The sequence below is a fragment of the Malaclemys terrapin genome, chromosome 3 (genome assembly GCF_027887155.1).
Source record: "Malaclemys terrapin pileata isolate rMalTer1 chromosome 3, rMalTer1.hap1, whole genome shotgun sequence".
In the NCBI taxonomy this organism is placed as follows: Eukaryota; Metazoa; Chordata; order Testudines; family Emydidae; genus Malaclemys; species Malaclemys terrapin.
The window spans coordinates 91,136,047-91,163,058 of record NC_071507.1 but is presented as its reverse complement, the minus strand read 5'-3'; the positions used below and the strand labels follow the sequence as shown (position 1 = coordinate 91,163,058).

The following is a 27,012-nucleotide window of genomic DNA, read 5'->3' as shown; positions in this document are numbered from 1 at the left end:
CCTTTATCCTTTCAAAGTAGGCATTTTATTGTGTGTGGGTCTTTCAGATGAGGAGTTGAGGTCCAATTGTCTCTGCCTGGACATTAAAGACCCTCCGGCACTTTTCACAAAAGTAGGGATTTGTTACCAAAGCTTCTCTACACATTCACTGGCACACTGAATGATTTGTGTTGTTTATTACCAACCTCCAATGAAGAGCTGCTTGCATGTCAGTGTTGCTGTATCTAAAACATTTAGTTTTATATTCCCTTTTATATAGGAGGTCCATATTATTTTGCCTCTCGTACTACTATATGTGAACTAATAGAAAAAGGAAATTCTTCCTAGACTGTTATGCAGTATTTCTATGGACTGAGATTAAGAACGTCAATCTCTACATCTACAATGACACCATTCATGTTCACCATTTAAAATGTAAAAGGATAAAACCAATGTGTGCAGAGGGAGAGAGAAAGTTTTACCAATCTAAAATTTTATTTATTTAAACAGCCTGTTAAGTTCTGAAGCAGTTGCCCAACTTTTCAGTTAGAAAGATGCTTTATTTAAAGGACCACAGGGTTTTAGGTTTTTTTAATTTTTTTTTTTTTTTTTTTTGCAAATTACATTCAAGAAAACGTATTTTCTATATTAAAGAATTATAATAACTTCATAGTGCTTTTTATTTATGAGATAACAGTCATTTTCTGAGCCACTTAAACTCTGAGGCCAAATAATATGGATAAGGTACAATAAAAGCATAGAAGTCGTTTTGTTATAAGATTAGATCAGCACTCTAACACTTAGGTTATACAAGAGATGAAACAACTCCAATTCCATTTCCTAATAAGAATGATAACATGGCTGTTCTCAAGGGTCCATGAAACAATGTCAGTTTAAGTGATCAGCAGTTATACATGTGTGTCAGATGATGCTCAAAAAAATAAAGGAAGGAGAATGAATAGATAATCGTCTTTACTATTTGCCTCTGGAAGAGGGAAAATTGAATGCATACCTTGTGCGATGCAAGACAGCTCAGCTGAACAGTATTCAGCACCGACAATTGCATTTATTACTGTCGAGATCCTCATCCCCACTCCAGCCCCTGTGTGCCATGTAAAAGGGCCAGAGTGGCATAGAAGAGCCCTAAAAGCTCTGTACCCAGATGGGACAGGAATTCCCAGGTACAAGCACTGTCAAAAACAGCAGTGAGGCTGCCATCTCCAATGACCTCTTTGTAACCTCAGGTGAAAGGGACGTGCTGGGGTGGGAGGGGATCTGCCAAGGATGGGACTGCAGCATGCAGGGCTGTGGAGATTCCAGGCAGCCCTGGGAGGCTGCTGTAATTTAGACAGGCTCCAAGGGCTGTCTACATTATGCCAGGGGGCCCTGTAGCAGCCTAGGATCCGAAGTGCACAAGGGTGGTTTAATGTCACTTTATCTCTCTCCCACACTGGGCTACAAGTTCTGTGCTATGCTTCTTAGCGGCACAATAGAAAATCTCACACTATGTTTATTACAGGACCACGCAGCATGACCAAATTCTTTTTAGTCCTCTTTTACCACCCCAGTGTCTCATGTATTGTTTGAAAAGCTGCTCTCTTAGTTCTGTCTCTCAGCACACAATCTTACATAGCTTACCTTGACATTCACTGGGATCTAAAGAAACTGTATTTATATAAATATAGGACTTCAGTTTCTCTTGCTGTACAGCTTGAGTATCGAGTGTCAGTAACTTCTTTAGGGCCAGAACTTCATATGTAATAAATACAAAACCTCTTAAAAAAAAAGAAAAGAAAATAGAATATAAATACTGTATTAGTCATAGAGTTTAAGGCTAGAAGGGACCACCATATCATCTAAAAATACAAATGCAAAGAATGAAGAAGGCAAATATAGGTTGAAAACTGTTTTATGGTAAATCATTATTTGCTCTATAGAGAATATACTTTATCAAATGCAATATACACATTTGATCTTCTTTGTAATCAAGTGTTTGACATGTTGCAGGGACCAGTATAGTGTCTCAAATAATCAGGGCAAAGAAAGAAAAGTGACCTTAATGGACAGTACTTTAAAATATGTAAAGATGTTCAGTTATCATTTAAAACTTATGGTACTTCATGTTTAAAGATACCTTAGCAACATCCTTTTTTGGGGGAAAGTGACATAACTTCAGATATAAATAAAAGATATAAATTAGATGGGTAATTGTTAGTTACAACTTACCCGAGAATAAGTGATCCAGTTAATTTTGAAAATTTTCCTTAAATAAATAAAAAAACACCCACGGTCAAACAAACTGTGTGCATACAAATCATTATTAAAAAGTTAAGGCATTTGATCAGTTCTGGATACTGTACATCAAAGATGATAAAAATTTTAAAAGAGGAATAGAGCAGGCTTTTCATACTCATTTTTCTGTTTCTGACTCCATCTTTTCAGTAGTTGAAAACTATTGATAGATTCTATTTTCTACATTCTTCCCCTCTAGTTTTAAATTACAAAATTCCCTGCTTTCACAGCTAAATAAGCTAATAAATCATTTATTACTGACAGTATATTTGTCTTCTCTTCAGTATTATTCTCTCTAGTTGGTGACATTCATAAGCTCAGTAGCACGTGATCAACAGTATGGCTACTACTGAACTGTTGCCATAAACTATGAAGAAGATTCCTCCTTTAAATAAATAATTTCATTGAGATCTCTGCTTTGTGGGGGTAAATACAGGAAGATACATGCTCTTATCTGTCAAGTCTTGCAAAGGTCTCTCTAATAGGTTTTCTTTACAGGAATTCAGTCAAATCTCATTCATCTAAACAGGACAGCTGACACAGTATTTGGCACTTATAGTGCGTTACACTTTAATTCTAAGGACACTGGCCAGACCTAAGGCATTTTATACCTGGACAAGGAAAGCCTGTTTTTGGATTCCAGAGGAGCCATTGGAAAGGGTCTGTTACTACTGGGAGGAGCAAATCCCAATAGGACATATCTCATCCTGTCAAGAATAAACTTCCTTTGGAGTCTTGCCCCACCTCCCACTCCACCAGATTCTGTCCTTGCAGGGAAGTAGCATGGAGCAGGCTTCTCAAAGATTTCTGGCATGAAAACGAGAAGCAGTACATGCTGGAAAAGTTACTGACAGGGAAGGTAAAACAGGCATGAAACACAAAGTCTGCTATCTATCAAGAATGGAAGTATCCAGTCTTCGACGCTGGGGCAGAGAGATTAGGAATCCAGAGGGCTCTCCTTCTAGAGAGGGAAAGCAGAAGGAAGGTAGAGAGTAAGAAAGAAGGGTGGTAGGCCTACTGCCAGCAGGCAGGCAGGAAAAGAACCCAGGAGCTAGGTTTAACTCAAATGTTGCCCCTTGCTTTAAGAATCTCAGGATAAGTTTGTTCCTATGGTTCTAAGGGTAAAAAAACAGACATTGAATTAGGTCAATTTATGGAAGCTTAATTCGATGGTAATTTTTTGGAGACTGCCATCTTGTGTTCTAAAAATCTTTTGTTTTCTTTTTTTCAAATAAATTAAGTTTCTAGCCTTTACAGTTGTGAAGCTAGTCCTTTGTGATATGAATAAAGCTTAACCAGTGCAGAGCTATCTATCTGATCAATGCTAGCTATTCCACTCATGTCAATGAAGTGTTGACACTGAAGCATAATAATGATATTTTAAATGACAACTCTGTTTGACAAGGTGTGTGATGGCAATACACTGGAGGGATGGGAGAGAGACTGAAAACATGAACGTATCATCTCCAAGTATTCTGGGGTTACACATGGTATGTAGACCTTTCCAATATTATCTTGTGAAGTCCAATACATAATGCAAATACACAGCTTATTGTAGCAACACAGTCATTTTTATGAGCTCATCGGGCTAATATTTACAGAATTGCACTTACTGATATCTTTCCACAGCAGATCACTTTTTGTGGTTGGACCAGAAGTTCCTATTCTTCTGTAGCAAAATACACAATAAGCAGCCAACGACATTCTGTAGATGTACAAACAAAAATTATTAATTTAGGTAATATAATTAAAAACCTCCAGCAAATTTCTGTGTCTTTTCAGAGCAAAAAAAGCATTACTCATTTATATTGAACACTAAAGTGACAGACAGCTAGAACCTAAGAAATCCATAAATTACTGCATTTGGTAGCTTACACTTGAATGATAAAAGTTTAACACAGTGCTTTTTAAAACTGTGTGTTACAGTTGATTTTACTGTGCATATTTTTCAAATTACCTCTCTCCTCTAGTAAGTCTCCATTGCTGCATCTTAGTAGCTATTCATTAAGTACACCTCTATCCCGATATAACGCTGTCCTCGGGAGCCAAAAATCTTACCGCGTTATAGCTGAAACCGCGTTATATCGAACTTGCTTTGATCCGCCGGAGCGCGCAGCCTCGCCCCACCCGGAGCGCTGCTTTACTGCATTATATCCAAATTCGTGTTATATCGGGTCGCGTTATATCGGGGTAGAGGTGTATCATATATTTCCACAGCTCCATAAAGACATTACTCTGCATCATACATGCTTTTCAACCACCAATTCGTAATAATCTCATTGTTCTTAATGTTTAGAATTGATTTTGTTTATACAACCATCTGCTTGATGGGGCTTTCAACAACAAATAAACATTTACATCTTTGAAAGATGTATTTCACAGAAACTGTCAGAAGTCTTCTGCTGTTAAAAGGTTATGATTAAGGCTATAATTTTCACATGGAGGTCACAATGTTCATGGTAATCATGAATCTGAATAGAGTCCGTGAGGAGCCCACACTGCACTCACTCTGCAGTACCAGCTCCTGTCCTATGGGGCTCAGTCCAGGTCCTGGCTCTGGGCGTTGCAACACCACTCAAGTTTGGCCCCTCTGCTCTTTTGCAGATGGAAATGGAAGAGCGAATTGGCCAAATTTGATTAGCACTGCAACTTAGCTACACATACAGTCATAATACCACTCTGGTGTGGCCCATCCGCCTCTCTGTAAATGGAAACAGAGGGGTGGAGGTACCAAACCTGAGTGGCGCTGCAACCACATGTGATAGGTTGCAGCACCCAGAGTAGCGAGCTGGGCCCAGCTCCATTGGACAGGAGCCGCTAATGCGGACTGAAGGTAGGGTGGGATCGCTCTTCAACTCCTCGCCCCTTTACTGTGACTTAGTTTTTCCCTGCACCTCTGCTGTGAAATTTACTAAATAATTCTGTGCCAAAATCGTACCCTCAGTCCTGATCCAAGAAGGTAAAAGTCTACACTTGATAAACACATGCTTTGCTCTAAGGTTCTGTCATGGCCTGGGCTGATGAAGATCAAGCACATTAAGGGGGCTAAGCACTATCCTACAGAAACACCTACCCTCATAAAAGAAAAGAAGCGAAAAGTAGCTGTAGCCATCAGGTGGAGGATATTTTCTAGTGTGTGAAATTATAGCTCCCTCAACATTAAGAAGAGGTAGAATATTATCAGGACTGTGACTGTACTACAGTCTACTACAGTGTTTTTCAAACCGTGGGTTGCGACCCAGTACTGGATCGCAGCATGTAAAGCACTGGGTCGCCTTCCTCTGGTCTGCACCGTCGACCGGGATGTTAAAAGTCCCATCGGCGATGCTGCCCAGCTAAGGCAGGCTAGTGCCTACCTTTTCCAACACCACGCTGCACCCCGGAAGTGGCCAGCATCAGGTCCGGCTGCTAGGCAGGGGGGCCACGGGGCTGCGCGCACTGCCCCTGCCCCGAGCACCGGCTCTGAATTCCCATTGGCCGGTTTCTGGCCAATAGGAGCTGGGGGGGCGGTGGCTGCGGGCGAGAGTCACACGGACCTGGACCTGTTGCTGGCCGCTTCCGAGGCACAGCGTGGTCCGTGGTGCCACCGTAGGCAGGAAGCCTGCCTCTGCATCCCGGCTGTGCCACTGACCGGGAGCCACCTGAGGTAAGTCCATGCCCCAAACCCCTGCCCCAGCCCTGAGCCCTCCCCAAGCTGGAACCCCTTTTTGTTCCCCAAACCACTCATCCCCAGCCCCACCCCAGAGTCTGCACCCCCAGCCCAGACCCCTGACCCCTCCTGCATCCCAACCCCCTACCCCAGCCCTGAGCCTCCTCCCACACCCCAAACTCCTCATCCCCAGTTCTACTGGGTCGTGGGCATCAACAATTTTCTTCAACGGGGTCCCCAGAAAAAAAAAGTTTGAAAACCACTGGTCTACTACATAGAGAGGTCAGGTATGAAACAACATAGATATTTGATGTGAATACAGTCACCACCACAACCACAAAGCATATTTTAAGAATATGGAAGCTCTAAATAATTAGTTTTTGCCAACGGAACATACCACAGTGAGTCTGTCACTGAAGTATCTGAGTGCCTCTCAAATAATAACAGGTTTATCCTCACAACACCGCTGTGACATATGTAACTACCATTATCCCCATTTACACATGGGGAACTGAGGCTTAGATAGCCACACTGCACGTTTCTCAACTACATAGGCCTAGTCTACACTACCATGCTACATTGGCGCAGCTGCAGCTTCTGGTGAAGATGGGCTATGCCGACTGGAGAGCACTCTCCCATCGGCATAATTACGCCACCTCAACTAGAGGCAGAAGATATATCGGCGGGAGAGTGTCTGCTGCCGACAGAGCGCAGTGTGGACACCGCTTTAAGTCGATGTAATTTATGTCGCTCAGGAGAGTGGCTTTTTCCACACCCATGAACAACTTGGGTTACATCGACTTAAATGGCAGTGTAGACAAGCCCATAGGATTATCTCTTACTCCTCAAGTAGTACCACTGAAGTCAGTGCCACTACTCAAGAAATTAGGTGCTATTCAATGTAAATAAGGGAATCACTATCTAGCCCAAAGTGATTAAGTGACTTGCCCAAGTAACACGGAAAGTTTGTGTCAGAACGGAGAACTAAACCAAGATCTCCTAAGTCCCTGTCTAATGCCTTAAGCTCCAAACCATTCTTCTTATGTACAAATGTGGTACACAGTTCTCTTAACATTTAATACTGTTCTCTTGTTACCTCCAGAGAAAGAATAATATTGTCTCACCGAGCCTGAATCACCATGCACTACCCTCCTCCCCTAGTCCATTGGAGGGATTTAATACTGCTTCTAGCAGAGTTAACTCCTGTGCATATCTACACTTGGAAATGCACTGGTATTTGAGCAGCTTCTGCACAGCTCCACTCTATTCTTCAAACAGATTTTGAAGAAAACTTCAAATGAAGTGCAAGAAAAATTAGAAGATACTATTCTACCAACTAAGTCTGAAGTAACACTAGGGCTTTGGGCAGTCTAACTATTATTTTCAGACATAGATTCAAGAAGAGACAGAGTGCTCTTGGCTAAATTAAGTATTTATCATCTACATGGGGCTCAGAATCAGATCTGGCATAGAAAGCTTATAACAAGAGATGTATTTGTCAATAAAACTTTATTAAAAACTATCTTAAAGTTACTACCTTATTTCACTGACTGCCCAGCATGTGTCTTATAATATTAGGATTAAACGAACAAATACACTCACAAACACTGGAAAACCAGAAGACAGAGTTAAGGTTGCAGTTCTCAAACAAGATGATGGAATTTCTGGCAGAGGCTAGGGATACCACCCCTGCCCATCCTGGCTCATAGCCATTGATGGAGGGGACCTACCCTCCATCAATGTATCTAGTTCTTTTTTGAACCCTATTATAGTCTTGGCCTTCCCAACATCCTCTGGCTGAGTTCCACAGATTGACTGTATCATTGGATGTTTGTGTTCATATACTTATGTAAGCTGCATTATTGAAGACATTAATTTATTAAAATGCATTTAAAAACAAATGAGTACTCTCAAATAGGGGTTCAACAATTAACTAATTACATTGGATATATAAAGTGTCTTTTAAATAAACAAATGTCAAATTAAGTCACCATATGACCACAGTTCTTACTAACTCAAAATGACAAACTAATGCATGCACACGTTGACAGTGCTCCCATAAGAAAGGTCTTTATGGGCCTGATCTTGAGGGATGCTGAGCACCTGGACCTCCCAGTTAATTTAAATTGATCTCCAAAGGGAAAAAAATTAAAATGGGCTTGTGCCCTTTTTTTTGTATTTGTTAGTTTCTGATTAATACTGTTCCACTCCTTCCAAGAAAATAGGGGCAGTTGCTCCGTGTTATGACTTGGGGAGTCTTATTTGTACAATTTACTAATTCTAATAATATGGAGTTGTTGCTATGAAAATTGTTATATCTCTATAGGGATTTCACTACTGCTTGCAAGACCCTGTCACATCTTCCCCATACCAGCAACAACAGAGAGTTGTCAATTTTAACAATTATACTCTGACCACACAATAGTTATGCTAAGAAGGGTTCCCAAATTGGGAAATGAGTTCTCTCCAACTTCCCTCAGCACGGGGCTGGAGAATGGAAGTTCCTGAAGCAGGACAAAGAGACAGATGACAAAAGCAGATTATAAAAGTCTCACCAGGTCAAGACTTGAATAAGGATGGACCAACCAAGGTCGGAGAAGGCATGACGGAGAGAGAAGGCCCAATGTTTCAGAATATAAACCATGCACTGGAACAGAAAGACCCTAGATCAGTGGTTCTCAAACTTTTGTACTGGTGACCCCTTTCACACAGCAAGCCTCTGAGTGCGACCCCCCTTATAAATATATAAAAACTTTTTTTTAATTTAACACCATTATAAATGCTGGATGCAAAGCAGGGTTTGGGGTGGAGGCTGACAGCTTGCGACCCCCTATGTAAAAACTTCATGACCCCCTGAGGGGTCCTGACCCCCAGTTTGAGAACCCCTGCCTTAGATAGCCCCAAGGGACTCTGACCTAAGCCCAAAGAATACTCTGGAGTGGTGAAGAAACTGAGGCAGGGAATTACATGTAGGATTTATTATTTTTGAAAAGATCATGTATTTCTCATGCTATTAAAGAGCAGAACTGTGAGTCCTGTGCAAAGTCTGTATGTGTTGTGTGCTACACCTTATCACATGGTCCTTGAAGAGGTAAACCAGAAGGCTCACACCTTCAGGTGGAGATCTGGGAGAGGATGTGTTTAAACTACAGGAGGATTGAACTGGTTCTAGGGGCCTGCACAGGGGCCCATGCAGTCACAGCTCTCAGGAGGGGATCCTAGATAGAAGCTCTGCACCTCAAGTGTGTACCTGGACTCTGTTCAGACTCCAAAGGCTAAAAATATTTGAGGATCCAGCAGCTAGGTAACCTCACAGCAGTCTGGCAAGCAGCCAGGAGGGGGACACTCAACTGGACCTGTGACACTTGGTTCCTTCCCTTCAGCTCCTCCAATGAAGCTTGGGTCTTCTGTTCCCAGAAAAACTCTATAGTCCTGTCCATGCTAAGGAGACTTAGAAAAATTTCCTAGCATTACTAATATCAACTTAGTTAAACCGTAGCATAGATAACAACAGCAGCCAGCAGACTATTTCTCAGCACTGTGATATCTAATCCTGCACAAAATAAACCTAAATTAGTGGGGGAAGGGGCAGAGTGAAGGCACTTTTGTCTATGCATGCCCTCCTCCAAGTCACCTCTGACAAGCTGCTAAAAAGATGGTTGGCAGCTGGCACGCTGTCTAGGCTACAGTTCTCAACATCGCTAACACCAGAGTATGCAATTGCTTGAAACAGTGCAGACAAGGCCTACACTGTCTGGAGAACTAGTGAAAGGATGTCACAAGACTCAAGAGAATGAAAACTGAGCAAAATGAGAGGAGGAAAGGATTTTTGGTTTCATTGTTTAACCTTTTGGATTTGGTTTGTTTGGTAACTTTTAAACACCTATTTAACTTCAATGGCTAAATAACATTTTGGAAGAAGGACATTTGTTGATTGAAAGGGCAGGTGTTAAAGCTTCAAAGTGTGACAGTGCAAAATATCAGATTCATAGATTCTAAGGCCAGAAAGAACCACTGTGGCATTTAGTCTGACTTCCTGTATAATACAGGCAATCGAAATATTTGTTCCCCATGTAGGTACTTATAGACTGTGATCAAGTCATCCCTTACCCTTCCAATTGATAAGCTAAATAGATTGAGCTCCTAGTATCTATCATTATATGGCATGTTTTACAATCCTTTAAATCAATCATTCTCCTTCCTCTTTTCTGAACCCTCTCCAATTTATAAACACCCTTCTTGAATTGTGGGCACCAGAACTGGACACAGCAGCGTCCGACACAGCTAAAACCAGGAAAGACCAGCCCTTACCTTAGAAAATGTAACAAGCAAGAAAAAAGAAAAAAGAAAACCCCAACCACTCAAAATGGGGGGGGAGGGAGAGATGCAATCCCACTTTTTAAAAAAATCCTTTGCAAATCATCTTTAATGGGAATTCCAGTGGTTCAATAGCCTTAAAGATTGGTCTCAAAGGACTTTATAATACTCCCATTGAAGATAATGGAAGTTTTCCCCATGAACTGCAATTGGAGCAAGATCAGTCCCTAAAGCACTGATCATAAAAATATTCATGCACATGAGTAACTAGTTCAATGGGACTTCTCACATGCCAGTACTTGCAGGATCAAGGTCTAATTTTGCAATACAGGGATGTGATTATTTTCTTTATAAGATTTACGTTATATCTCTTCATTTAACAAAGAAGCTGCAGGACTAACAAAGCTCAAAATCTGAGAATACATGGCCCTTCCCATCATGTTGTACATGGATTTGTTTATTTAAAGTTATTACCACTTATTTAATATAGAACAGATGAAGTACAGAACTGTTAGGAAAATAAATATGTCCTTGGACTCCAGAAGATAACTCCATTTACAGAGGAACACCGTCAAGTTAGGTCCAATGTTTATTCCCCAGCTGCCTCAACAAAATAGACAACACACAGTGAAATATCCCAATGGCACCACAACTGGTCCCTTTGGGGAATTTTTGTTTTCTATTTTTATTTTTAAAAACATCCAACCTAATCAACGGTAGTGTGTATAAACTCTTCATTCATGGATTCTTTATGACCATAGGTAGAACATGCTACTTGAGTGGTTATTAAGAATTAAGAGGTTAAGAAAAAGATGCACTGCATTATGAAAGGTATTGCCTTTTCATTGTGTCTCTGGAGACACGATCAAGTTTATGGTCTAATCTTCCTTTCAGAAAGATTTTTATAATACCACTTGATCATAGTCTGTAATTGCAGTAAGCACACTAATCTGTAACAGAAAACACTGCAGTTCCCTGCAATCATCAGAAATTTCATTTTAAAACACAAGGCCAAAGTCAATGTCATTCCTTTGTCTTCAGTGGGCCTTGTATCAGTCCCCTAAGGGGCAATACTGCGTAAGAGCTCAGAAGAACAAGAAAAACAAGGTGGGTGAGGCAATATCTTTAATTGAACAAACTTCTGTGGGTGAGAGAGAGAAGCTTTTGAGCTCCACAGAACTCTTCTTCAAGAAGAAGAACAAGTTGTTACTCTAGTATAGTTAGCATTCTGCCTGTTTTCACCACAGGGTTTAGGGCTGTCAACTGTTGGAATTTAGGACAAACATGATATTATGATAAGACAACACTCCCTTTGCCAAAGTTATTTGGGGTCCTAACAGTTTCCCACTGAAATCAGAAGAATTCCAGAATCTCTGGGATCATGCTCTTGGGCTGCAGGGAGGAAGAAGCATTAGTCTCAGACAATTTTATAACTATGAAACATCCAGATGTCACAACACCACAGAGGGAACAACCAGACATTTTAAAGACGACATGCAAAGGGGGGGGTGGGGAGGCGGCAATGAGTTCCACAGGTTGGGACTATGAACTGTGTGAAGAAATACTTCCCTATGTTTGTTTTAAACTTGCTGCCTGTTAATTCATCAGGAGACCCCTAGTTGTGTTATCTGAAGGGGTACATAACACTTTCTTATTCACTTTCTCCATCTCATTCATGATTTTATAAACCTCTATCAGATGCCCCCTTGGCTGTCTCTTTTCTAAGCTGAACAGTCCAAGTCTTTTTTTCTCTCTCCTCATATGGAAGTTGTTCCATAGTCCTCATCATTTTTGTTGCTCTTCTCTGAATTTTTTCCAATTTGAATATATCTTTGAGTTGGGGCAAACAGAACTGCACACAAGATTCAAGGTATGGGAGTACCATGGATATATATAATGTCACTATTATATTTCTGTCTTCTTATTAATAACCTTACCCTAATTGTTCATAACATTCTGTTCGCTTTTTTGACTGCCTCTACACAGTGGGCAGACGTTTTCTGAAAACTATCCATGATGACTTCAAGATCTCTTTCTTGAAAGGTGAAAACTAATTTGGACCACAACATTTTGTATTATACACGTAGTTGTGATTATGTTTTCCAATGTGCATTATTTTGCATTTATCAACATTGAAGTTCATCTGTCATTGTGTTGCACAGTCACCCAGTTTTGTAAGATGCCCTTGTAACTCTTTGCAATCAGCTTTGGACTTAATTATCTTTAGTAATTTTTTTTATCATCTGCAAATTTTGCCACCTCACTGTTCGCTCCCTTTTCCAGATCATTTATGAATATGTTGAATAGCACTGGTCCCAGCAGAGACCCTTTGGGGTGAGGGGGGAAGGAGAGTGCTATTTATCTCTCTCTCTATTGTGAAAACTAACTATTTATTCTTATCGTTTGGTTCCTATCTTTTTAACCAGGGCCTTCCCTTATCCCACGACTGCTTACCTTGCTTAAGAGCCTTTGGTATGGTACCTTGTCAAAGGTTTTCTGAAAGTTCAGTTATGCTACATTGACTGTCCATCACCCTTGTCCACACGCCTGCTGATACCCTCAAAGAATGCTAATAAATTGGTGAGGCATGAGTCCCTTTTCCAAAAGCCATGTTGACTCCCAACATCCTATGTTCTTCTATGTGTCGAATAATTCTGTTCTAGTTCCAACCAATTTGCCTGGTACTGAAGTTAGGCTTACCGGCCTGTAATTGCCAAGATCGCCCTGGGAGCCCATTGCAAAAACTTCATTTAGCTTCTCCACAACAGCCTTGTCTTCCCTGAGTGCGCCTTCGGCACCCTGACCATCCAGCGGCCCCCCTGACAGTTTGGCAGGCTTCCCACTGCCGTTGCCGTTTAAATTTTTGTTTGCGGTTTGTTTTAATCTTTTTTCTAGCTGCTCTTCATGTTCTTTTCAGGCCTGTCTCATTACACCTCATTACCCTGCCCCGCCCCCCTGCAGCCCTGCCTCCCCCAGCCCAGAGCCCCGCAGCGGCCCAGGCAGCCCCCCCAACACAGGGGCTGCCAGAGTCGCTCCCCACACGTGGCTGGGCCAACAGCGCCGCCCCCCCGACCCCCGTTACCTGCCCCGCTGCCGCCTCTCTCCCGGCTCCCGACAGCTGTCAACGACGTACCCGTGTGTCGTCAACACGCAAGACGGGCCTCGCCCAATCCCCGTTTAGCGCCAGGGGCGGGGCAGGAAGAGAGCCATGCCGGCCGCGCATGCGCACGGCTGCTTTGGCGCTGTCGGCGGTCGGTTCTCTCCTTAGAACTCGCGCGCCTGTCGGGCTCGGAGCTGGTTGCTCCGTCGTCAGGGAAACCGCAGGTCGGTGGCGGGGGGAGCGCGAATAGGAGCGGGCGTCACTCACCCCCGCTGCTGCCCCTCGCGCAGTGGAGCCCCGCTGCGGTGCTGCCCTCAGTCCCCCTCCCCCTCTGCCGGGCCGTGCGCAGCCGCATCTACCTCACCTCCCCCCCCCCCGCATCAGCTCAGCCCTGGCATGGGCCCCTGAGCCGGGTCGCTGCCCTGCGGCTGCAACCGACAGACCCGCCCGCTGCACAACGCGTGACAGGGGCTTGGTCCCGTTATCGCCAGAATGGTCACTTGGTAGCTAGGGGCTTGTCTGCGGGGAGCAATGGGGGGGGGGGGAATTTCTACAGCCACTCACCTGCTGGACGCTCATTGGTGCCTGCAGACCCTGCTGGTGCGCCCCGCTGGTTCCCTGATGCGCTTCTGTCTTGTCCTGCTGTTGTCAGGGGTACTGCATTGCTCCTGGCAGTATATACTGCTGTAATGGGTAACATATATATAATTGTTACAGTAGATACTAAAAGAGCTCAACCTGGGGGGGGAGTCTATGTAAAACTTAAACTACTAAAAATAAACCCTGAAATTAAATGCATAACCCTGAAGAAACCCAGAAGCACTACTTATGATATTCAACATCACTATGTGCATTCTTTGTATGATTCATTTAAATAATCTCTGTAATTCTTTATAAACTAGAAGATTCTGTACACCTCTACCTTGATATAATGCTGTCCTCAGGAGCCAAAAAAATCATACCATGTTATAGGTGAAACCGCATTATATCGAACTTGCTTTGATCCGCCGGAGTGCGCAGCCCCCCTCCCCCCAGAGCACTGCTTTACCGCGTTATATCCAAATTTGTGTTATATTGGGTCGCGTTATATTGGGGTAGAGGTGTTTGTTCCATTACTGTAATGTATGAACAGCCTCCTCCTCATTTGTGGTATTATTGAAAAATGTATATATTGAAAATGTGACTATCTTCTCTAAGACTAAGATTAATATGTAGGCTAGGCTTTATTAATGTATGTAGGTTTTTGTTTACATTTTCATGGCATTTTACTAATTTTACAGTGACTTAAAAGTATACAGGGCCAAATTTTAATGGCCATTTTGGTCAATGAAAAATCTGTTACATTATTTTTTTTCCCCTTTTTTCAGTTTCTCTCTGGTTCCAAGCATAACCCAAAGCAAGATCTGTTTTCATTATCTGCCACATCTGGGTTTTCTAAGTGTGTTGAGAAGATGGTGAATGTCCTGAAGGGTGTTCTTATAGAATGGTTAGTAGTTAAGCTGAATTTCAGCTCTACACATTTCTTATTTGTTTAGTGCCTAAAACATTCTAGACACTTTACAGAACATGTAGAACCCTCACTCCCTTCATCTTTTCTCCCCCTTCTCTTCCACTGAATAGAAGTCCTGCACAAATTCTGCTTAGACCAGTATGCACCTGTTTGCAGTTTATAATCTAGAAAAGTGAATTTTATTTAGTCTGTAAATTATTGCGTTCTATACAGTAATTGTATGCCACATAATCTAAACCGTTGCCATTAAATTCTAAATAAGGGCCAGACCCTCAATTATCCCCAAAATGTAGATAACACAAGTCAGGATTTGTGACATCCACTTCATGGCCATGATCTTGGTTGTACTCCATAAATGCCTTCTACTGTGTGTTATGTTATACTTAAAACTTATACCAGCAGAGCTGTTTTAGTCAAGAGTGGGTGGGAAATCCAGACCTCTAGAGATGTAGCTATTCTGAGAAAACGTTAAGTGTAGATGCAGCCAAGCTGACAGAAGACTGTTGTTGGTAAGGGAGGTAGTGTTCCTATGCCAGCAGGAAAAACTCCTTTTGGTATACACTGCATCCACACTGGGGTCTGTAGTATAGTAGTTCTAGACCACTGTCAGGACAGCGCCAGGGTGATCCTCCCTGGACTACTTATTCACAGTGAGTTCACAGTGATAAGGTGTGAAGTGTTCACAATGCTTCTGAGGATTTGTCCGTTAGGGCCTGATTCTGCACCCATTGAAGTGACCAGGAGTGTTGCCTTTGAGAGAATTTGGCCTTAAGTAACCAAGACAACCAAAAAGTATTTTGTGAAATTAAATATGGTGACCCAATATTAGAAAGCAGTGAGCCATAGTTATACTGTAAAATACCAAGTAGCATACTGCACTGTGTTAACAAATATCTTCAAGCTGCTTCATGGCATTATTCCAACACTTGCTACATTCTCTCCTTTTAACTCTTTCCGGTAATATTTCAAACTGTCCTTGCTTTTTCATAAAAGTATTTGTTGTATATGTACTTAAACTCTCTATTCTCTGAAAGAATTGTTTTCCTTAGGAGTAAAAATCTAGTCAGCAGGAGAAGGTGAAAGGGTGGGACAGAGGAAAGATGTGTGGGAGATATAGCGAGGGGAGGGTCTTTCAACCTACATGTAGTGCTGATCCCTATAATATAGTTATTTCTGCTTTCAAGCAAATCAGGCAAAGAGCTTGTTATAGTTTTAGTGAAGACTAATAAAATAGAAAAGTCAGAGAAAATTTAGGCTAGTGACCATGTAATTAAATCGTCTTGAGCTATTATGGTAACCTATGCCAACAGGTTTATCTTCAGCTAACAGGCCATGACAAGAAATTAAAGCGTCTCAGACAAATGGGAGCAAAACATTTAAAAATGTTTGCCTTTTATATAGACACTCCTAGCATTTGCTTGTCTATTCACACATTAGTTCCATGCTAACAGCCCTGCCTAATATTAATGTGGAAGAAGTATGAGAGTAGCATAGCAGTTGCTGGTGTGACTTGTCTGCATTCCACTCCTGTACACGTTCATTGCCAGACTCCCAGCGCCCCAGCTGCTCTCAGGTGTGATAGATATGAAAATCCCATCACTTAGCTGCTCTTATCAATATTTATAAGTCCAAGAAGGATTTGAACCTAAAGCAGTGGTTCTCAAACTGTGGGTCGGGACCCCAAAGTGGGTCACAGCCCGCTTTGAATGGAGTCACCAGGGTTGGCTTAGACTTGCTGGGACCCAGGGCTGAAGCCCAAGCCCCACTGCCCAGGGACAGGGCCAAAGCCCTGGGCAGCAGGGTTCAGGTTGCTTGAGCATCAGCTTTGGCCCCCCTGCCCAGAGCGGTGAGGCTCAGGCTTCGGTCCCCCCTCCTGGGGTTGTGAAGTAATTTTTGTTATCAGAAGGGGGTCACGGTGCAATGAAGTGTGAGAACCCCTGACTTACAGTGTTTATTGTGCTGCTAAACAATGCCCATCCACTATTTCCACAAAGCTAGCTGGACAAGCTTTGCCAGTTGCTGTCTTGCTGCTCACAGCCAGCTCAGGGAGTATGCATGGAATTCTGTGCTAGCAGAAGTCATAGAACTTTTGTAAGGGAATCTACTTCCTTAATATTTTTTTCAGATTAATTTTTAGAACTTGTGAAAGGTGCCAGATGAACAGCACTGGAAACTGAAGTGATCAGTTAAAAACAACAAAAAATGTTTGAATTTTGTATCTATAAACAGATCAAAGGACAATTTGGCAAGGCACTGCAGTTGCAAGCTTCCCCACCCTTTTAATGTGCATGCTAAGCCCTGTTCCAGAGGGACCACATCAAGGATTAGAATATAGTTAGGTCTTCATGTACTAAATGGGTAAAGCCTTTCTGCTATAACTATCAGAAGGGCTCCAATTAATGCCAACTGTGATGGTTTTGTGATGATGTGGACATATGTCCCATGAGATCTGGCCTGAGACTACTAACTCATTTCCAACAGATCAATAAACAGCAAGCAAGCAAATGCTAATAATTATCTGGCACTAGCAGTTTGGATCGGTAACCTGCCGTTGGATGAAGTTCAAAAGGAAGACAACTGGTTATGGAGGAATGATAAATAATATATAAAGAAGCACTTAGGGTGTTCAATTTTTCCACCCTCTATTTTATATAATCTTAAGTTTCTTTCCAGACATGCCAATGCAAATTAGTGTACCCTCTTTAGATGAGCTTTAACTTAGAGGCTTTTTCACTTTTCTGGCTTCAGAATTATTCTCTCTTGCAAACTTCTTTCCTCACTCCAGTCATGCTTCTATGTGTTTGAGGCCAATATCTAAAAGGATTTCTACATTGTGTAAAAAGTTACCTTAATTTTGTGGTACACAGTTCACCCAAATGTGTGGGTTGTTTTATTTTCCCCCGTAGAAGGTCTTGGAAATATGGTAACTGGTACTAATATCAATTGCAGAACTTGCTAAATCTTATTTCCTCCTTTCTGTCAGATAATATAGTTTCTAATATAAATAATGGTTTCTACTAAAAGATTCTGAGCCCCTTAGTTCTGACATCTACTCTTCCAGCATTGACTGCTGCACCAGGACATTCCAGTTGCCAGAATCCAGAGATTAGTTTAAAAATGCATAATTTCACTGAAGAACATACTTTTCCTGACTTGTGTAAAATATAATATATATATATATATATATATTATTAAATAAGTGCGGTGTTCCACTGATTTATTTATATATTGCTGTCAAGTCGAAACTACTAAATATATCAGTGGAACACAGCACTTATCAAAAGTCTAATTTTAAATTATCTAGTCACTTTGTAATGTGATCATTGTAAAGATTGCCCTTCTTATGTTGTTACCTACACCTCAGCTCAATAAATATTTTTTAACACTGACCCTTTAACTAATTGCATTTAAATAAAATCTGAGAGCCCCAGAGGAGCTAGGTAAGGTATTGAAAAATTAACTTTAAAACACTACCAAAAAACCCCACAAAGTTTTGTCAAATATAAAATATTGGATAATTAAGGATTTACTGAGAAACTCTTAAACTCCATTTTGTGCTTCAGGTACAATACTACTTCATGTTATACTGTACTTAGGGCCCTTCATTTCCAGTTTTTATAGAAACATTCTCAGGTTTTACAAAGGCTATTATACAGTTTTTACCCATTTTCATCCACATTTTGGATCACTCAAGTATATGAAAAAATGGATTGTTAAGAAAATCCAATACATTGGGTAAATGTTTATGCTAATAATAAATTGGTCTAAGTGTAAATGCAAGGCTATCTGTTAAAGACAGTGTAGTGCAAGACACATATACACGCATGCACATGCATATGTACAGTGCATGAAATAAACCACAGCATTAAATTGCTTTTACTTTCAATACTCTTACTTTTCTGTATTTTTTGCTTTTTTTCTGTCCTCCCATTGCCCAGTACTAACCTGATATTTACTTGGACAACTGTGAAGTTAATTTTTTGTGCTGATTTTCATCCATGTTTTTAATTTTTGTAATAAACACCAAAATTCCCAGGAAATTTTAAACAAAATCAATACTGAAAGCAAAGGGCCTTGGCTTTGTCTATACTATTTATAGCTAAATCAGGCTAGAACAAAAATATGGAAACTGAGGATATTATAAGTGTTAAGAAAAGACAAATGAACCTTAAACTCATTGTTCATATTTTACTGAAAAAGTATTTTATAATACCAATAGAATCACCAAGTATTCTCTGCAAGTCAGGCAACCAGTTTTCTTCCTCTTGGGCCCTTTTAGCTGGTCACAGTTTAATTTGTAAAGTACTCCAAAAGGGTCACTATTACTTAAGAATAACTTTTAGGAAAGCGTTTCTAAGATGATGGATGTAGGCAACAAAGAACTGTTGAAAATGAGGATGCTGCTCAGGAAGCAGTTTTCACGTTCCATTATTCCAAAGTTGTTTTACTTACTGCTGTGTTGCTGTATCATGTCATGAGACAATAATATGGATTCTGGTTCATGTTTGTCTCTACAGCGACCCAGCCATGAAGCAGTTCCTGCTATATTTGGATGAATCAAATGCCCTGGGGAAGAAGTTCATCATACAAGACCTGGATGAAACGCATGTTTTTGTGTTAGCTGAGTTGGTTAACTTCCTGCAGGAGAGAGTGGGCGAGTTAATGGACCAGAACTCTTTTCCTATTACACAAAAGTAAAAAGACTAGAAAGTGAATTGACTATTCCAAAATTGCAAGCAACATACATGGAATCAAAAGAGTTTTATTGTTCATTCTCTGCGTGACTGATTAGGGAGTCTTAGAGAGAAGTGGTTATTGTAACAAAATGGATTGTTTCCATACACTAAATACTTTTGAATTGGCTTTGATTTTTGCCATTTTGAGAGAGACTTGAAAAGCAGGCTACCTTTCAGAGTTTGCTAGTCTAGAGGATTTTCTGATGCTTGGTATAAAAATACCATATTTGTTTTCCTTTAGCCTCCTCCATTTCTTTTCTTGTCAAATTACATTATCTTAAAAACAGAGGGTAACGGTGTCTTATTTATCAGCATTTCCTTAGAATATTGTGTGTGTTTCACATTCCTGCAGGTGAGATTAGAGCAGGTTATCGTATAATTGACTCTGATTAAACCATCTGTATTAAAATGTTACTTTGTGTGACTGATGAAACACCCTAAGTAAGTTGAGTGCATGATGACATGGAATACTTAGCTTTTATTTTTAAAATATTTGATGCACCAAAAATAAATAAAATGTTTTCCCCTCAGTTTGTTAAACTTTGTTTACCAATTAATTATTTGCTAGCATAGCATTGACAGTTACCTAATTCATAGTTCTGTATTTTTTAATTAAAATATTTGTATGAAAAACAAAATACACCAATGATTGTTATTAGATTTAAATGGTTGCTAAACTGAATACCAGCAACAACAAATAGGAAGGAGAAATATGCCTGTAAGTGGTGGTCAAATAGCACTGGAACATGTAGCAAATTCACCTAAAAGGAGTTAACACCTCTCTACAATAAAGTGCATAAATAGGAGGTTAAAATAAATAAGCACTCTGTCTACTTAAGAATATTGTGAAAGTTGATATTCCTTAACCTGAAAAGAGAAAAGATATTCCTTACTGCAAAACTTCTACATCTCTGTGATTCAATGAGATTTGCTCGAGGATGATTGCTTCTCAAAATCCTCTCTCCAAGTTAAGGGCAATGTCAGCTCCCAAGATCTGTTAGAAAAATGCGTGGAAGGTTTTTTATAGAAAGCCTATGATTTTTGCTTTTTCTCTTTTGTTTTTCCAATGAATGTCAGATTAATTTAGGTTTTTTTCCAGGTACCAGCCCACTCTAAATTAAAATTCCACATAAATGTTCTTGAACAAAGAGCTGCAATAAAGGCACTTTTGTACTTGTGTGGATAAACCACTATAAGTCTGGCTAGCCAGTTCACCAGTGGTATCAACAGATTAATAGGACTGTCTAGGAGGCACCAAGAATTTCAGGTTCCTCTCTGAGTCAAGCTTGTGGTTCCTCTGATCAGAGAAATATTTCACTTCTCTGAGGGTTGCTCATATTGTGGGAAAAATAGATCTATTTGGTGGTGGGCTGTGCAGAAATTCAGTTCTCTAAGAGCCTGGACTTTCTTCCCAGCACTATTTCAATTCCCAGTGAACAAGCACCAGTTCTCCACTCTGGATCTTTTGGCTTCTCCGTTGCATGCAAAACTCCTCAGGTTTTGTCCCTTACTCTGCCAATTGGATACTGCCTCAGTTTTGAGCTCAAAGACCCGTCTGCACATATTTCCTTCCTTCCCTGACTGGATGGTTAAAAAAGAAATTGAATGTTTTCCTTTTATCCCCGTCATGAACAAGAAGATCATGGATTGCAGGTATGTCTAACTGTATGGAGGGAAGAATTCTATTTCTGGTTCCTAGCCTCCTGTCTTGAGGTCCATGTCTTCACTTGAATCTTCAAGCTAGTCCTGCTAACCTGACATGTAAAATTTATTCCCGCAATGCAAGAATATTTCGGATAATCAGTAAGATGCTCTTAAAATCCAGAAGTTCTTCCACATCTCTTTCCTTTGATACAGTCTGGAAGAAATTCTACCATGCCTGTAGGGAGAGTTCATTTAAATCTGCCAAGTGCTCTTTCACTAAAATCCTAGATTGTTTTCCAACAAGATTTTGATCACCCTCTGTCTAAATGATTCTCAACAGCCTCTCATTAAGCCCCTCTGTACCTTGATGCTGAATTTAGTGTCCTAAATTCTTTGTAATTTTCCTTTTGAGTCTTTGAAGAACTTTCTGCAGTTCCTGGCTTTTTGTGATGTTTAACTGTACAAACTTAGTATTGCATTAACTTTGTGCTTACATTTAATATAGGCAAAGAAATTCAGAGGGGCAAAAAGGGAAAGACACAACAATTTGGTTTTCAGCTTTTACAAGTGTGGAGTTTTTACAACCTTTGCCCCAAAATCTTTGCTGAGCATACACATTTCTTGGTCTGGACCTTTAAAGCTGGAAGTCCTCCTAACCCTGCAAACATCAGTTCAGCGCTCCTCTTACTATCTGGCCAGGCTTAGCTGAACCTATGCAACATTAATAAACTGCTTAAACCACAACAAAGGCAAAATCTACAGCTCAGTGCTTGGCCCAACTAACCCAATTGCATGGAGGAGATGAAGAATCTGCTCCCCTCAGACCACAAAGCTACTCTGTAAAGCCCACTTTAAAGGCTGAAGCAGGCTCTTCTGGCTCCTCAGTGCTGGGAGCAGGGAGATGGAAGGATTCATATAGCACAGGATTAGCTCATGCCCCATCTCCTAAGTACTGTTACGCAGGGATCTGATGTGGAGCAGGTCTGCACTCATTGGGTGTGTACTCTCTGCATTCATTTCCAATCCCATCCTGTGAAACAGAACAATGCTAGTTCCACTGCCTGGGGGACCTATAGGTCTGGAATTGGCCTTAAATCTTCAGGGTGATTTAAACTGCTATCAAACTTTATGACTAGTCTGCACTAGAAAAGGCTATAGTTTTGTTAGCCAATGCTGTAGAACAGGGGTGGGCAAACTACGGCCCGCGGGCCACATCCAGTCCGCGGGACTGTCCTGCCCGGCTCCTGAGCTCCTAGCCCGGGAAGCTAGCCCCCAGCCCCTCTCCCGCTTTTCCCCCTCGCCCGCAGCCTCAGCTCACTCCACCACCGGCCCAATGCTCTGGGCGGCGGGGCTGTGAGGTCTTGGGGCAGCGCAGTTGCAGACTGGCGGCTCCAGGCACCAGCGTGCCAAGCGCGTGCCTGGGGCGGCGTGCCGGTCGCCGTGAGGGCAGCAGTCAGGCAGCCTTTGGTGGCATGCCTGCAGGAGATCTGCCAGTCCCGCGGCTTCGGCGGCAGTTCAGCCCAAAGGCACGGGACCGGCAGATCACCCGCAGAAACACCGCCAAATCCACATGACCTGCAGACCGCCCGCAGGCGTGCCGCTGAAGGCCACCTGACTGCCATGCTTGGGGCAGCAAAAAACATAGAGCCACCTCTGGCTGCAGAACCCGGCCTGACCCAGTGCTCTGTGCTGCGTAGTGGCGGTGGCGACGGCAGCGGCAGCGTGGCATGGCTCGATCCAGGTGGCGTGGCTGTAACGCCGCCAACCACTGGTGCTCTAGGCAGCGCGGTAAGGGAGCGGGGGAGTTGGATAGAGGGCAGAGGAGTTTGGGGTAGTGATCAGGGGGCAGGGGTATGGATGGTGGTCAGGGGGGAAACGGAGTTGAATGGGGGCGGGGATCCCGGGGGCCAGTCAGGAAGGAGGGGGTGGTTGGATGGGGCGGCAGGGGGCAGTCAGGGGACAGGGAGAAGGGGTGGTTGGATGGGGCAGGGGGGCCATCAGGAATGAGAGGAAGGGTTGGATGGGGCAGCAGGGGTTCAGGGGCAGTCAGGGGACAGGGAGTGGGGGGGGCGGTGGATAGGGCAGGGGTCCCAGAGGGGCCATCAGGGAACGGTGGGGTTGGATGGGGCAGGAGTCCCGGGAGGCGGGCAGATAGGAGGTGGGGAGCGGTCCACGAGGCCTATGTGATTTAATTGTTTGAGTCTTATTTTCATAAGTGACTTGGGCACTTAGGAGCCTAAGTCAATTTTGAAAATGGGACTTAGTCATCTAAATCACTTATGCTTTGCAGTGATAAGCAGAGTAACACCTAAATACCTCTAAAAATTTGGGCCTTTGTCCATTAGAGAAATACCAGTTACAGGTACAGTAAGGGGGGGAAAGTGGCTAATCAATTGCAAGGAGAGATTTTAGGATTAAAAATCTAACATCTGTACTAAAAAACTCATAGGGCAGGTGTACACTACAGAATTACTTGAGTATAACTATGTCGCTCAGGGGTGTGAAAAATCCACACTCCTGAGCAATGTAGTTATACATAGCTACCACCTTTCGAGGAGGTGGATTAACTACACTAACAAAGAGCTCTCATTAAAGCGCTACAGGTGCATCAGTCAGCTGTCCTGTTGCAGAGTTTTAAGTGTGGACCTGCCCCTAGAAATAGCAACCTTTAAGTCTCTGGATCATAGCAACACTAGTGCCATACCATACTATACCATAACTGTTCCCCATGATCCATACAGCTGGCTGTAAGCAGATTTCTGCAGTGGAGAGGGTATACATTATCTTATTATAGGGAAAGCAATGAACTGCATTGGTACTTAGTGTGATTAATGCAGAACTGAAATTCCCAAATGCTGTATTCAAAAGCATATACACTAAATGAGACTGGTGAAAACATTTCAAGGCTACTCAGCTGGAGGCTTTGTTTTTTTCTCCTGTGGTGTTATCATCCGTTAGTCTATCATCAACACAGCAGTATGCATTTGCTGCCAAGCAAAAAAAGCTGAATGCACACATAGGAAAGCCTGCTTTTGTTATAGAAAGCTAATTAGAAGGGGATTGTTTGATTTCAAATATAGGAGATTGACCCCTTTTGTGTATGGTTGTTAGTACATTTTGCTCCTTTGTATCATATGAAGAGGACATGAGGTACACATTTCAATCATATATAAACAGCTTTGTGATAGAGGTTGCCAGAAATTCCTCTTTATCCAAAATAATTTTGTACTTTGAGTAAGCACCTCAGCATGGAATTTTAAAAGTCACTTAACGCATCCAGAGTAGGGATGTGTTCGATCTCATATTGGTATTTGGCCTGTACGCAAATCTTTTCATTTGATATGTACTGTATTCTGGTTGATTGTGATCCTAATATGAATAAGAAATAGACTCATCCATGATCATAGACTATTAGCAGAGAGGTAACCTAAAGTATCCTTCAACTAGCTTACGAAATTCTACTCAGTGCCTTGCTAAACGTGAGTAATTTGACAAGCAGGAAACATTAGCTATATATCTTTATCATGTTGGTAAGAGTATCCAAGGAGTTTTTGAGCCTGGGCTGGTAAATTTAAATATATGGTTTGCAGAGCTTAATTACATACAAATATTAAACACACTGACAAATCCACCATACCCACTTTGTGCAAAACTTAAAAAAAATTAACATGGAAAATGTACAAAAGTAGCAACCTGAAAGCTTCTTACTCAAGGCACATTCCTGTTGAACTGTGTATGTGGAGTTGTTATTCTCCTTAATCCCTTACCTGCCCCGATACCATGCTGAATCTCTCCTTCACTGGTTGTATATTCCTTTATCATACAGCAGAGGTTCCCAGCCTTCTGGGATGGCGATGAGTGCCCTTACGTATGTCCTCCCGTTATGTCCTGGCACAGATGTCATGATCTCTCCTTTTTACTGTCCATTTTTTCACTTCCCCTTTCCTGCCCTCAATTTAATTTGTCATCTTTTTGCTTTCTTATTCTTTTTTGCTCATTTACTTTTTATATGGACTTTTCTCCCCCACTCTGTTCCCCTCCTTCCACTCCAGTAGTTCTGATCTTCCTCCCCATTTCTCCACTCACACAGAATACTACATAAGAGTAAGGAGCATTCAGTGATATGCTATCTACATTTCAACCAAGGGCTCCTCCAAAAGAGCTCTGCCTCGGCTGGCAATACTTGTGACATTTTCTGGCTATAGGGTTCTTCCCTCAAATAAACGATTAATTCCACACTCTTCAGAAATACCCATGAATTCCATACTCTTCCTCCACCGAAAATTCATCACTTCTATATTCTTCCTCACAGCTCCACTAATCCCCCCACCCCCGGATACTTTGATCCACTGTGTTTCCTCCTCCAGCACATCATAGAGGTCCCTGTATCTATCAGCTGTTCCTTACGGAAACAGTAGTAGCAACTGTGAGTCCTTTGGCATCCACAGACAGAAGGGGTGACAGGCAGGTATCCTGTGACACAGTGATGTGCTGTCAGTAAGGGGCTCCCACAAACATTTTCCCTTTGCTTGTGAAAAATCCTTGCTTGTGTATCAAGGTTTTGTGCACTTTCAAGAGAAGAGGGGTGAGTAGTTCAGGGACCTATTCATGGATTTTCCCATCTAAAGGAAAACAGTCTCTTATAATCTAGGAAAGAGGCAGCATCGGTGGGCAAACGTGTATTTAATTGCATTTTTGGGAAATGTCTATAGTTTGTTCCTGAAAACTATATTGATACTAAAGAGCGCTGTACAGCCCATGTTACTGAATGTGTGCATGTATGTATATTGAAAGGTGTTTATCCTGTCCTAATCTCCCCCAGGAGTTTGTTTAAAACACATGACATCTGAGTGATGCAACCTAATGAATTCCAATGTCAAGAAAAGGTACTCTTTGGATTAATTGTTATGCACCCTCGAGGTAATAATGATCTTTATTAAGGATGGTCTAGCAATATTCAGAGGAGGGGAATTACCCCAACTCTTCTTATAATTTGGTGGCAGATTGTTACAAAAGGCCTCTGCAAGACTTTTTCAGCTATCACTATGCTGCCTCTCGCACTACCAACTACAGTTAGAATTTTGAATAGTTGCTGCAGCCCAGATATACTTTAGGCTCACTGAAAACATTTGTACAGATTTTTTTCTGGGTGCTGAGTTCTAAGGGCCTTTATGTTTGAAGAGGTAAGGGAGAAACTGACAATTTCCCCTGATACATCATATTAAAGAATTGTCATTATACTTTTGATGTCTCAAAATTAGGCAGGATCGTGTATTCATTAAAGTTTCCACTAATTACATGCTAAAATGCAGTAGACCAAGAAGACATCAGTTAGATTTTCTCCTCACAGGATAAATTAGAGAAAGTGTTGGAAGCAATGTCTTCCTGAAGTAACAGAACTGCTAGGCAAACTGAAATAATTCCGCTTCACATTCCCTGTGGGCACGGCAAATTTCTACATACAAATGTGTTTGGTTTCTTCCTTTCTTTCATCATAGTGATAGAGGTCTGCTGAGCTATGTGTTTTGAATATTAAGTTCTTGCACTGGTTCTCATGCAGTTATTCAATATGACAAAAAGGTTTACATGCTGCAGTTTGATGGAAAACAGTTCCTAAGGGAAAACTTGGTCTTGGATAGTCCTGAAAATAAGACAGAGGTGAGCACATTTGAAATATTTGTAAAGGCCTCTTAGGTTTTGTAAAAGCTATGTTGATTGCTAGCCAGTCTGTCCCACCCTATAAATGAAGATATACTGTACATTATTGTATATATTGTTACATATA

At 41.7% G+C, this 27,012-nt stretch overlaps 2 protein-coding genes across 5 annotated transcripts in view; one reads left to right on the top strand and one right to left on the bottom strand.

Moving 5' to 3' along the window:
* Positions 1–13,372, bottom strand: part of SERAC1 (serine active site containing 1) — a 46,492-nt gene extending 33,120 nt beyond the window's left edge. Inside the window, exons 1-4 of one of the 2 annotated variants that reach the window (XM_054023773.1) lie at positions 13,320–13,372; positions 3,885–3,976; positions 2,206–2,242; positions 1,618–1,754 (exon numbers count right to left, since the gene is read on the bottom strand). In XM_054023773.1, the coding sequence (XP_053879748.1) occupies positions 1,618–1,754; positions 2,206–2,242; positions 3,885–3,975 (265 nt within the window). In that variant the 5' untranslated portion in view covers position 3,976; positions 13,320–13,372. The remainder of the gene's footprint in view (positions 1–1,617; positions 1,755–2,205; positions 2,243–3,884; positions 3,977–13,319) is intronic. The other variant, XM_054023772.1, reaches the window with a different exon arrangement.
* Positions 13,373–13,455: 83 nt separating this feature from the next.
* Positions 13,456–20,113, top strand: GTF2H5 (general transcription factor IIH subunit 5). Of its 3 annotated transcripts, none has more exons than XM_054022538.1 (3): positions 13,456–13,561; positions 14,705–14,823; positions 19,365–20,113. In XM_054022538.1, exons 2-3 carry the CDS (start codon positions 14,789–14,791, stop codon positions 19,543–19,545), a joined length of 216 nt encoding a protein of 71 aa, XP_053878513.1. In that variant the 5' UTR covers positions 13,456–13,561; positions 14,705–14,788; the 3' UTR covers positions 19,546–20,113. The 3 variants fall into 3 exon arrangements, with proteins under 3 accessions (XP_053878513.1, XP_053878515.1, XP_053878514.1); XM_054022540.1 differs by lacking the exon at positions 13,456–13,561 and adding an exon at positions 13,763–13,840; XM_054022539.1 differs by lacking the exon at positions 13,456–13,561 and adding an exon at positions 13,906–14,030.
* Positions 20,114–27,012: the final 6,899 nt, after the last annotated feature.